Genomic DNA, 14001 nt, shown 5'->3' with positions numbered 1-14001 from the left:
TGTAAATATATATTCATTCTCTACAGGTGGCGACATGAATCTCTTTCAAGTATTTAGTCGTGTAAATATATATTCATTCTCTACAGATGTCGACCTGATTCCAGAACCAGATACCCCGGAACACAATCAGATGCTCGTTGAAGACCCGACGTACCAGGCCCCTACACCGAGAAACAGCCCTGTTTCTAGAGCCCCTAAAAAGCCGCGAGGAGCTGCGAGCAAGAAAGGAAAAGGTAGCGATCGTATGAAACGTGTTTTTGCACAACCGCTCTGAGAAAAGCCCCCTCGACACTACTAAGGCCTATATCTTTGTTTATAGCTTGTAAACTGAAGCCTAGAAGGGTTTTCACAAAGGAGAATATACACCTGCTAGCGGAGAACCCCACAGAAGCTCCAGAAGCCGCCACGGCAGGCATCCACCCCATATCGCTAGACCGTAAGTGTATGCTTTGATATACGTGTACACTCTCTGTACAGTTAATGATGCCCATGCTTCTCCAATGAGATCCTGACCACACACACACATATCTGGCACATATCTGGCACATATCTGACACATATCTGACACATGTCTGACACATATCTGCCGCATATCTGACGCGTGTATAATCTTTCCTGCAGCTAAAAGCAAAGTCATGAGAAAAATACACCCAACACCTCTACAGCCGCTACAGCTCACCGAGAATGGCGCAGTACCAGTGTGGCCGTCAATACAACCATCGATCACCCGTGTGAATGACCCCACGCTACTATATCCAGAAGTGGTAGAGGTACCCCGAAAACATAACCGAAAAACAAAACATATTACAGATCCAGTAAACACAACAAGCGCCGCGGGTGCCGCAGCAACGCTGTCTCGTGAAGAACTTGATCGTGAGATTGATCAGCTCGCTGATGGTAAGCGATCAGCCGTGGAGCCGATCATTATACGTATGTCACACACTATGCATCCGCCAGCGGCATATCTAACTGCCCCTGCTAACACCTCTGGAGCTGTCCCCACAGGCGCCTCTAATTTGGGTAGTACATCTCATGCTTGTGTATCTAACTCTGTTAATGCTAAGAAGGGGTTAAAGAGGGCATTACCAGCAAGTGCTAAGTTGTGTAAAAAGACGAGGATTCAAGCGCCAGCTACAAATCTGCCGCATGAATCCAGCAGTTGGGGGCTCGCTGAAATGTCTGTGTTTCAGGAGCTGTTCACGCGCTACTTACGCTACAAACTCTGGGGTCCCAACATAATGTTTTTTTGTGATACTTTTGAAAAATTATTATCAACACAAACCCCAACACACGCTAATAAGATCGAACTATATGCACTCCGGAGTCTGCAGCTGGATGGCGAGACAGCAGCTGCCGCTACCCCATTATGCCTGAATATGGTCGGCAGCGGTATGCATAAGCCACCTAAATCGTTAACACCAGGCTATAATAGGGCTAGCGTTATAAAGAGGGCTCTAAAATTGTTGGTCAGCGCCAGACGCTCGCTATGCGCTAGGAGGCGGCGTGGCGGTATGTGTCCTGCAATACCTCTACAGACGGCACCGCTGCAACCACACGCGTCAGGCCCGCATTCACATAGCCGTGACCACTCTGCAGCTGCCATGCATGCAGCTACACAAAATTCACAAGCCTCAGACATTGACACAGCCGCTGGTGGTGATGTGCTGTACAACGATCATACAGTATTTTTACAACACATCTATCATCATCATAGGCCTCTCCGCAATTTCAACGGACATATACATACAAATCATTTTAGATTTGTAAATTTGGAGCGTGTACGATCATTTGTAGAGGGTGTGAATATTGTTCATGACGGCATTCAGGCATTACTGGATAGAATCATCAGGGACATTGAACCTGGTGACTTTGTACAGTTAAGGCTTGAAGGTGGCGATACTCTAGATCCTATTTTCGCTACAAAACAGACCAGGGAAGATTTTAATGCCGTATCTTTTTTAAACGCCGTTGCCCGTACACTTCAAAGTAACGCTGAATGCATAGCAACCAACTCGCTAAAGCTAGTCGTCACCATCATTAAAAACCGCCGCGGTGGTGTAAAACAAAAAAGGCGCTTGAAATCTATAGCGAGCAGTCAGATCATTAAACAAAAGAGGCAGTGGCTGTATGATTTTAACAATTACACGACAAATCTGTGTTTGGCTGCTAGTGTGTGCGCCCTGATGGCCGACACGGATCTCGCTGATGCCGATTTGTTGTGCCGCTCTAAAAACATACACACAGCCCTGGGCATCCCTGATGGTCAGTTAGTGAGCTTTAGCGACATCCCTGCATTTGAAAAATATTTGGGGGTCACCATTAAAGTGCTGTACTATAGTCAGGGTGACTGGCGCTACTTTCAGAGCGGCAATACAGCTAATGGTAAAACCATATTCATATTGTTCCATGATAATCACTACTACGGTATCAAAAATATGAAGGGTTTTATCGGTGCTGATTACTTTTGTGAGCTCTGCAATTCAGTGTTTCACCACAAGAACAAACATTCCTGTCAGTATTTTTGTAAAGCCTGTCAGAGAGATGGTTGTGTAGAAAGCAGTGCAGACCAACAGCCCAGGTGCCCTGTTTGTAGAGTTTATTGTCGCTCGAGCGAGTGCTTAGATTATCACAAGCAATTGGCTGTAGGCGACCCAGCATTCTGCAGGCTTAAAACATTTTGTGATAAATGCAACCATTTTGTTCTCAGAAATAGTGAAACCGAGCATAAATGTAATGGTTTGCGCTGTCCTGTATGTCGCAGACATATAAATAAATTCGATGCCCATCTTTGTTACATGCGGCGGTATGTAGCGCAGGATGAGTCAGATTGTTATATCTTTTATGATTTTGAATGTATGCAGGAGACAGGCACACACATACCGAATTACATTTATGCTACGACGCTGTGTGGTCACCCCTCCTGGGAGTTTGAGGGGGATACCTGTACACATGACTTTGTACAGTTCTTTACAAGCGGCAAATTTTCAGATCACACATTTATTGCCCACAATGGTGGAAGATACGATTCATACTTTATTGTTAAGGAACTGATTTCTGAAAAACTAGATGTACAGTTGATAACCCAAGGTGGCCGTCTCTTGTGTGTGACGCTGCCCGATCTGTCTATAAGGTTCATAGACTCTCTAAATTTTATCCCCATGAAACTCAGTAAATTACCACAGGCCATGGGCTTTTCAGGAGGCAAGGGCCATTTTCCACACTTTTTTAATACCAGAGAAAATCAAAATTATGTAGGCCCCATACCCGATGTAAAATATTATGGGCCGGAGTACATGTCAGCTGAGGAGAAGTCAGAGTTCCTGGGGTGGTATGAGACACAGGTAAATACAACTTTTGACTTCAAGGCCGAGCTAAAATCTTATTGCAAACAAGATGTTGCAATTTTGAGACACGCCTGCGAGATCTATAGAGAGCGTATTATGCAAATGACACAGAAAAATGTCAAAAAATACTGTAAGCGTCAAAAGCAAACGATTGTAGTGAGCAGATGTGTTGATCCTTTTCAGCTCATCACCCTGGCCTCGGTGTGTATGGCAATGTACAGGTTTAAATTTCTTCCAAAAAAGACAATTGCCATTTTACCTGGTGATAATTATCACAAGGCAAAAAAGCGCTACTCGACACCCGCTATACAGTGGCTCATGTATGTAGCCCACTCCGAGAACATCGACATCCAGCACGCTTTGAGAGGTGGTGAAAAACAAGTCGGGAAATATTTTCTAGATGGCTACGCCTATGTTAACGGCCAACACATAGCCTTTGAATTTCAGGGGTGTTTTTATCACGGTTGTCCCGTGTGCTATAATGAAAATGACAAGAATATGGTCACAAACACGTCCTACGGCCAGTTATATTACACCTTTTTAGCTAAAAAGCGCTACTTGCAGGCCTGCGGCTACACAATAAGAATGATGTGGGAGCATGAGTGGAATGAAATGGTTGAAAATGATTCTAGCCTTCAATCATTTCTCCGCCAGATGGAATTCCCCGTTCCTTTAGACCCCCGTGATGCGCTTTATGGCGGGCGAACCAACGCCATTAAGCTCTATCACCATCTGGAAGAAGGGGAGACGTTACATTACTATGATTTCACCAGTCTATACCCCTTTGTAAACAAAACTAAAACATACCCTGTAGGTCATCCAGACATCATCTATGACAATTTTGGGTTCATTAAAAAATACTTTGGCATTGCTAAAGTCAAGGTCTACCCGCCGAGAGATTTATTTTTTCCAGTTCTGCCGGTAAAACTCAACAAAAAATTAATGTTTCCCCTTTGCTACACTTGCGCTGTAAATTCCCAGACAGATGTTTGTGCTCATAGTGATGAGGAACGTGCCCTGACAGGTACCTGGTGCACTATAGAGCTTGAGATGGCGATAGAAAAAGGGTATCGGATCGCCCACATCTATGAAATATGGCATTTTCCTAAAACCACTGACGAACTGTTTGCTCCGTACATTAAATTACACCTTAGGGATAAGCAGGAAGCCTCTGGTTACCCTAGCTGGTGCACTGATGACGCCAAGAAAAGGCAGTACATTGACTCCTTTCTTGAAAAAGAAGGTGTGCAATTACGACCTGAAAATATAGCGGTCAACCCTGCTAAGAGACAGATCTCCAAGCTTTTCTTAAATTCTTTATGGGGGAAGTTTGCTCAGAGATCTAATCTATCATGTACCAGCATTGTTAGGGATCCTGATGAGCTTTTTAAGTATTTGTTCCTGCCTTACTATGACATCTCGATGTTACACTTCCTTGATGATGACACCGCAACCATTAACTGGAAATACGCAAAAGGTCACCACACCGTCAACAAAAGCACAAACATTTTTATAGCGTGTTTTACAACAGCGTATGCCCGGCTAGAGCTCTATTCGCTGCTGGACCGGCTGCAGGAGAGGTGCCTTTATCACGACACAGATTCTGTTATTTTTGTACAGAGAGACGGTGAGTGGCAACCGCCTTTAGGCGATTATCTGGGGGACCTGACCAGTGAAATACCCGATGGTACACACATCACAGAATTTGTATCCGCGGGCCCCAAAACTTACGGGTACAAACTCAACACGGGTAAAACTGTCTTAAAAGTTAAGGGTATAACACTAAATGTTGGTAACTCTCAATCTATTAATTTCAACAGTCTAAAAGATCTAGTTCTGGACTACCCGACCAATTCTGACACAGATACGCAGAAACGTATTGTCGTACAACAGCCGGCCATTGTAAGAAATAAAAAGTACTGGGAGATTGAGACGAGGCCGTTACGCAAAACACAAAAGTGCGTTTATACAAAGCGGCGACTAATTGACGATTTCACAACCCTGCCTTTTGGGTATTAGCAGAGTGTTGTGCTGATGGATACACGCCTGCAACACCCATTCTCATGCATTCTAGCGGGACCGTCTAATTCTGGAAAGAGCTATTTTGTAAAACAACTGCTGTATAATATTGAAACTAATTTTTCTCAGAAACCTGATAATATTGTTTGGTTTTATTCGTGTTGGCAAAAACTATATGATGAAATCTCTCTCTCTTTTCCCCACGCCAGATTTGTGGAGGGTCTGCCGAATACATTCGTAGATGATGAATTATTCCCGCCGGAGAAGGTGAATTTGGCTATTGTTGATGACATCATGGAGAGTGCTAGTGAAAATTGTGAGATAGAAAAAGCCTTTACCAAGTATGTGCACCACAGAAATCTCAGCATTTTCTACCTGGTACAAAATATATTTTGCCAGGGAAAGAAAAGCCGTACGATAAATTTAAACACAAAATACATGGTGCTTTTTAATAACCCCCGAGATAAATTACAAATTTTAACTCTAGCCCGCCAGATGTATCCCGGAAAAACGCGTTTTTTCCTAGAAGCTTTTGAGGATGCCACGCGGGAGCCTTATGGGTATTTGCTTGTAGATTTGAGAGCTAATACCCCTGAGGAACACCGCTTAAGGACCGGCTTGTTTCCACCAGCGTTGCCCGCTGTTTATGTTCAAAAGAAAAACACTTCTAAAAAGTGAATTTTACCCGGGTATCAGACATTCCACGCTGTGTGCGTTGTGCTGTAAAGATGTCTGAGAGACTCCGGCGTAACTGGGCTCTCTTAAAAACTCTGGTGAAGGCAACCCCGGCTGTCCGAAAGTCTATTTTGCGCAATGCGAGCAGTGATTTAATTACAGCCATAGGCGAGATTGCTTTAAACATCTTAAAAGGCAGGATTCCGCTGAAAGAGCGCCAAAAAGGCATATTAAAGAAGTGGCGTAAAGCTATAAGAACCCTGAGCGACAGATCGCAGCCCATAAAGAAAAAGAAGCGGCTACTAAAGCAGGCCGGCGGGTTTATCGGCCCTCTTTTAGCTTTTGCAATCCCTATAATAACAAGCCTGCTCGCGGGAAGATAATGGAGCATACAGAGAAAATGTATCTAGTCCCCAAACAGGAGCTAGACAAACTAAGACCCGGCGCTACAGTCAACATACGCGACAGCGTTATTCAACGCCTTGATGGCGAAATTAGCGACATTTTACAACGTCGTGACATTCCCGATGATGTGAAAATTAAAATGTATAGCGCGGCGCTACAAAGATACTTGGTGCATACGCGCCACAGCTCAAAAGAAGTAACGGCTTTAAATCTCGTTAGCACTCCTGATCCTGGTCAGCAACAATTGTCAAATACCGACTCTGATAAAAATCGAGAGATCGCTGAAATTGTCAGCCACATAAACCAGAGATATAAAAAGAATGCTGAATTTTTACTAAACAGGTTACTACAGAATAAAAATGTTACAGACTGGAATAATAAAGCTGAATTTATTTTCAAAGGATCTGTAATGCCTGGGTCTAACTTACTGGATTTGGTACGTAGTACTACGCAGAGTCATGCGCTGTCCGGTAGAAATTTACCGCCGGGTTGGGAAGCATTTATGCAGGCTATGGCCGAGCTAAATATACCGTCTACAGTTGTTGGTAATCCCACTACTAGGAAGCTTTTAGATGAACTAAAAATTTCCAGCACCGAGCCACACGCTGTATCTACGCCGCAGAAACTCGCTCCGACGCCGCGTACAATCCAATCTTTACATTCCCCGTCATTAGGTACCACACGTGGAACTCTGCTACCTAAAAGAAGGCCTCTACCGATGCTACAAACCATGTGGCTCACGATGTAAAGAATGTATTTGATAAATATGTCGTACATGACTTGTAACACCGTATTATTTTGTAAGAAACGTAATGGTGTATATACAAACGATACTATTTATTTTTTGTAAGAAGTTTGTTGTTGTATAACCAACGTGCTATTTAATGCGACTGCTTTTATACTCTGCAAGAATCGTTGAAATGTCTCTGAGTTGTGTTTATTTACAATAAATATCTTTTACTCTTACAATACCCTGTCTTTTGCTTTTTATAAACGTATAAAACACCACGATTCATACCTGCGCTTGTTGTAATATGGTCGCACACATAATGCGGCCATTATAAATCACATATAAATATAAAACTCTAATATAAAACAATTACGGGGATAACATTCGTGTTGTAACATGCCCCGGGGACATGTTGTAACATGCCCCGGGGATAACATTCATGTTGTAACATGCCCACATACATAATGTGCGCATTTATAAATCACCTATAAATATAAAACTCTAATATAAAACAATTACGGGGATAACATTCACTGTATCAAATACAGCGATAATAATATTAAACTATATAGTAGCATGCCCACATACATAATGGGGGCAATATAAATCCCCTATAAATATAAAACTCTAATATAAAACAATTACGGGGATAATATTCACCGTATCAAATACAGTGAAAATAATATTAAACTATATAAAAAGGGAGGGGGAGCTGCCACACAGCTGCTGTTAGAAGACAAGGGGGAGGGGAGGGGTTACACACTTTGATACACTTTGATAGGGGCGTGTCCACCTGTCAAATTGAGTTTGACGAAACCACCCGACCCTACACTACTCCAGAGTGACCCCGCCCACCAAATTGGACCCCGAGTGACCCACCCACCAAATCGGACCCCGAGTGACCCACCCACCAAATCGGACCCCGAGTGACCCCGCCCACCAAATCGGACCCCGTGTGACCCCGCCCACCAAATCGGACCCCGAGTGACCCCACCCACCAAATTGGACCCCGAGTGACCCGGCCCACCAAATCGGACCCAGAGTGACCCGGCCCACCAAATCGGACCCTGAGGTGCCCCGCCCACCAAATCGGGCCCAGAGTGGCTCCGCCCACCAAATCAGACCCCCGCCCACCAAATCGGACCCAGAGTGACCCCGCCCATCAAATCGGACCCAGAGTGACCCCGCCCACCAAATCGGACCCAGAGTGACCCCGCCGACCAAATCGGTTCCAGAGTGACCCCGCCCACCAAATCAGACCCCGCCCACCAAATCGGACCCAGAGTGGCTCCGCCCACCAAATCGGGCCCAGAGTGACCCCGCCCACGAAATCGGACCCAGAGTGACCCCGCCCACCAAATCGGACCCTGAGTGACCCCGCCCACCAAATCGGACCCTGAGTGACCCCGCCCACCAAATCGGACCCTGAGGTGCCCCGCCCACCAAATCGGACCCAGTGGCTCCACGCACCAAATTAGTCCCAGAGTGACCCTACCCACCAAATCGGACCCTGAGTTGCCCCGCCCACAAAATCGGACCCAGAGTGACCCCACCCACAAAATCGGACCCAGAGTGACCCCACCCACCAAATCGGACCCAGAGTCACCCGCCCATCAAATCGGTCCCAGAGTGACCCCGCCCACCAAATCGGACCGAGTGACCCCGCACACCAAATCGGACCCCGAGTGACCCTGCCCACAAAATCGGACCCAGTGACCCGGCCAATTAAATCGAACCCAGAGTGACCCCGCCCACCACATCGGACCCTGAGTGACCCCACCCACCAAATCGGTCCCTGAGGTGCCCCGCCCACCAAATCGGACCCAGAGTGACCCCGCCCACCAAATCGGACCCTGAGTGACCCCGCCCACCAAATAAGACCCAGAGTGACCCAGCCCACCAAATCGGACCCAGAGTGAACCGGCCCACCAAATCGGACCCTGAGTGACCCCGCCCACCAAGTCGGACCCAGAGTGACCCGGCCCACCAAATCGGAACCTGAGTGACCCAACCCACCAAATCGGACCATGAGTGACCCCGCACAACAAATCTGACCCAGAGTGACCCCGCCCACCAAATCAGACCCCCGCCCACCAAATCGGACCCTGAGTGACCCCGCCCACCAAATCGGACCTAGAGTGGCTCCGCCCACCAAATCGGGCCCAGAGTGACCCAGCCCACCAGATCGGACCCTGAGGTGCCCCGCCCACCAAATCGGACCCAGAGTGGCTCCGCCCACCAAATCAGACCCAGAGTGACCCCGCCTACCTAATCGATCCCTGAGGTGCCCCGCCCACCAAATCAGACCCAGAGTGATTCCGCCCACCAAATTGGACCCAGAGTGACTCCGCCCACCAAATCGGACCCAGAGTGACCCCGCCCACCAAATTGGACCCAAAGGTGCCCCGCCCACCAAATTGGACCCCGAGTGACTCACCCACCAAATCGGACCCCGAGTGACCCACCCACCAAATCGAACCCCGAGTGACCCCGCCCACCAAATCGGACCCCGTGTGACCCCGCCCACCAAATCGGATCCCGAGTGACCTCGCCCACCAAATCGGACCCCGAGTGACCCGGCCCACCAAATCGGACCCAGAGTGACCCGGCCCACCAAATCGGACCCTGAGGTGCCCCGCCTACCAAATCGGGCCCAGAGTGGCTCCGCCCACCAAATCAGACCCCCGCCCACCAAATCGGACCCAGAGTGGCTCCGCCCACCAAATCGGACCCAGAGTGACCCCGCCCACCAAATTGGACCCAAAGGTGCCCCGCCCACCAAATTGGACCCCGAGTGACCCACCCACCAAATCGGACCCCGAGTGACCCACCCACCAAATCGGACCCCGAGTGACCCCGCCCACCAAATCGGACCCCGTGTGACCCCGCCCACCAAATCGGACCCCGAGTGACCTTGCCAACCAAATCGGACCCAGAGTGACCCTGCCCACCAAATCGGACCCCGAGTGACCCGGCCCACCAAATCGGACCCAGAGTGACCCGGCCCACCAAATCGGACCCTGAGGTGCCCCGCCCACCAAATCGGGCCCAGAGTGGCTCCGCCCAACAAATCAGACCCCCGCCCACCAAATCGGACCCAGAGTGACCCCGCCCATCAAATCGGACCCAGAGTGACCCCGCCCACCAAATCGGACCCAGAGTGACCCCGCCGACCAAATCGGTTCCAGAGTGACCCCGCCCACCAAATCAGACCCCGCCCACCAAATCGGACCCAGAGTGGCTCCGCCCACCAAATCGGGCCCAGAGTGACCCCGCCCACCAGATCGGACCCTGAGGTGCCCCGCCCACCAAATCGGACCCAGAGTGGCTCCGCCCACCAAATCGGACCCAGAGTGACCCCGCCTACCTAATCGGTCCCTGAAGTGCCCCGCCCACCAAATCAGACCCAGAGTGACTCCGCCCACCAAATCGGACCCAGAGTGACTCCGCCCACCAAATCGGACCCAGAGTGACCCCGCCCACCAAATAAGACCCTGAGTGACCCCGCCCACCAAATAAGACCCAGAGTGACCCAGCCCACCAAATCGGACCCAGAGTGAACCGGCCCACCAAATCGGACCCTGAGTGACCCCGCCCACCAAGTCGGACCCAGAGTGACCCGGCCCACCAAATCGGAACCTGAGTGACCCAACCCACCAAATCGGACCATGAGTGACCCCGCACAACAAATCTGACCCAGAGTGACCCCGCCCACCAAATCAGACCCCCGCCCACCAAATCGGACCCTGAGTGACCCCGCCCACCAAATCGGACCTAGAGTGGCTCCGCCCACCAAATCGGGCCCAGAGTGACCCAGCCCACCAGATCGGACCCTGAGGTGCCCCGCCCACCAAATCGGACCCAGAGTGGCTCCGCCCACCAAATCAGACCCAGAGTGACCCCGCCTACCTAATCGATCCCTGAGTGACTCCGCCCACCAAATCGGACCCAGAGTGACCCCGCCCACCAAATTGGACCCAAGGGTGCCCCGCCCACCAAATCGGACCCCGAGTGACCCACCCACCAAATCGGACCCCGAGTGACCCACCCACCAAATCGAACCCCGAGTGACCAAGCCCACCAAATCGGACCCCGTGTGACCCCGCCCACCAAATCGGACCCCGAGTGGCTCCGCCCACCAAATCGGACCCAGAGTGACCCCGCCCACCAAATTGGACCCCGAGTGACCCACCCACCAAATCGGACCCCGAGTGACCCACCCACCAAATCGGACCCCGAGTGACCCCGCCCACCAAATCGGACCCCGAGTGACCTCGCCAACCAAATCGGACCCAGAGTGACCCCACCCACCAAATTGGACCCCGAGTGACCCGGCCCACCAAATCGGACCCAGAGTGACCCGGCCCACCAAATTGGACCCCGAGTGACCCGGCCCACCAAATCGGACCCAGAGTGACCCGGCCCACCAAATCGGACCCAGAGTGACCCGCCCACCAAATCAGACCCCCGCCCACCAAATCGGACCCAGAGTGGCTCCGCCCACCAAATCGGACCCAGAGTGACCCCGCCCACCAAATTGGACCCCGAGTGACCCACCCACCAAATCGGACCCCGAGTGACCCACCCACCAAATCGGACCCCGAGTGACCCCGCCCACCAAATCGGACCCCGTGTGACCCCGCCCACCAAATCGGACCCCGAGTGACCTCGCCAACCAAATCGGACCCAGAGTGACCCCACCCACCAAATTGGACCCCGAGTGACCCGGCCCACCAAATCGGACCCAGAGTGACCCGGCCCACCAAATCGGACCCTGAGGTGCCCCGCCCACCAAATCGGGCCCAGAGTGGCTCCGCCCACCAAATCAGACCCCCGCCCACCAAATCGGACCCAGAGTGACCCCGCCCATCAAATCGGACCCAGAGTGACCCCGCCCACCAAATCGCACCCAGAGTGACCCCGCCGACCAAATCGGTTCCAGAGTGACCCCGCCCACCAAATCAGACCCCGCCCACCAAATCGGACCCAGAGTGGCTCCGCCCACCAAATCGGGCCCAGAGTGACCCAGCCCACCAGATCGGACCCCGAGTGACCCCGTCCACCAAATCGAACCCAGAGTGACCCCGCCCACCAAATCTGACCCAGAGTGACCCCGCCCACCAAATCGGACCCAGAGTGACCCCGCCCACCAAATCGGACCCAGAGTGACCCCGCCCACCAAATCAGACCCAGAGTGACCCGGCCCAGCTAATCGAGCCCAGAGTGACTCCGCCCACCAAATCGGACCCTGAGTGACACCATCCACCAAATCGGACCCAGAGCGACCCCGCCCACCAAATCAGACCCAGAGTGACCCCGCCCACCAAATCGGACCCAGAGTGACCCCGCCCACCAAATCGGTCTTAGTGACCCCGCCCACCAAATTGGTCCCAGAGTGACCCCGCCCACCAAATCGGACCCAGAGTGACCACGCCCACCAGATCGGACCCTGAGGTGCCCCGCCCACCAAATCGGACCCAGAGTGACCCCGCCTACCTAATCGGTCCCTGAGGTGCCCCGCCCACCAAATCAGACCCAGAGTGACTCCGCCCACCAAATCGGACCCAGAGTGACTCCGCCCACCAAATCGGACCCAGAGTGACCCCGCCCACCAAATCGGACCCAGAGTGGCTCCACGCACCAAATTAGTCCCAGAGTGACCCACCCACCAAATCAGACCCCGAGTGACCCGCCCACCAAATCGGACCCCGAGTGACCCCGCCCACCAAATCGGACCTCATGTGACCCCGCCCACCAAATCGGACGTAGAGTGGCTCCGCCCACCAAATCGGGCCCAGAGTGACCCAGCCCACCAGATCGGACCCTGAGGTGCCCCGCCCACCAAATCGGACCCAGAGTGGCTCCGCCCACCAAATCAGACCCAGAGTGACCCCGCCTACCTAATCGGTCCCTGAAGTGCCCCGCCCACCAAATCAGACCCAGAGTGACTCCGCCCACCAAATCGGACCCAGAGTGACGCCGCCCACCAAATCGGACCCAGAGTGACCCCGCCCACCAAATCGGACCCAAAGGTGCCCCGCCCAACAAATCGGACCCCGAGTGACCCACCCACCAAATCAGACCCTGAGTGACCCGCCCACCAAATCAGACCCCGAGTGACCCCGCCCACCAAATCGGACACCGTGTGACCCCGCCCACCAAATCGGACCCCGTGTGACCCCGTCCACCAAATCGGACCCAGAGTGACCCCACCCACCAAATCGGACCCTGAGGTGCCCCACCCACCAAATCGGACCCTGAGGTGCCCCGCCCACCAAATCGGACCCTGAGGTGCCCCACCCACCAAATCGGACCCTGAGGTGCCCCGCCCATCAAATTAGACCCTGAGGTGCCCCGCCCACCAAATCGGACCCAGAGTGGCTCCGCCCACCAAATTGGACCCAGAGTGACCCTGCCCACCTAATCGTACCCTGAGGTGACCAGCCCACCAAATCAGTCCCAGAGTGACCACGCCCACCAAATCGGTCCCAGAGTGAGCCCGCCCACCAAATCGGACCCAGAGTGACCCCGCCCACCAAATCGGACCCAGTGACCCGGCCCACCAAATCAAACCCAGAGTGACCCTTCCACCAAATCGGTCCCAGAGCGACCCCGCCCACGAAATCGGACCCAGAGTGACCCCGCCCACGAAATCGGACCCAGAGTGACCCCGCCCACCAAATCGGACCCTGAGTGACCCCGCCCAACAAATCGGACCCTGAGTGACCCCGCCCACCAAATCGGACCCTGAGGTGCCCCGCCCACCAAATCGGACCCATAGTGGCTCCACGCACCAAATTAGTCCCAGAGTGACCCTACCCACCAAAT

The 14001-nt window shown here is 52.0% G+C and overlaps 1 protein-coding gene across 1 annotated transcript in view; it reads left to right on the top strand.

Annotated features, from left to right (window-relative positions):
• The window catches only part of LOC143788826 (uncharacterized), a 74687-nt gene that overhangs the window by 28073 nt on the left and 32613 nt on the right, over window positions 1-14001 (top strand). The window contains exons 7-9 of the mRNA XM_077278732.1: window positions 87-233; window positions 320-436; window positions 622-1177. Of these exons, the coding sequence (XP_077134847.1) occupies window positions 87-233; window positions 320-436; window positions 622-1177 (820 nt within the window). The remainder of the gene's footprint in view (window positions 1-86; window positions 234-319; window positions 437-621; window positions 1178-14001) is intronic.

Source organism: Ranitomeya variabilis, chromosome 8 (genome assembly GCF_051348905.1).
Source record: "Ranitomeya variabilis isolate aRanVar5 chromosome 8, aRanVar5.hap1, whole genome shotgun sequence".
In the NCBI taxonomy this organism is placed as follows: domain Eukaryota; kingdom Metazoa; phylum Chordata; class Amphibia; order Anura; family Dendrobatidae; genus Ranitomeya; species Ranitomeya variabilis.
Note: the sequence above shows the minus strand (reverse complement) of the source record. Positions and strands in the feature narration are given on the sequence as shown.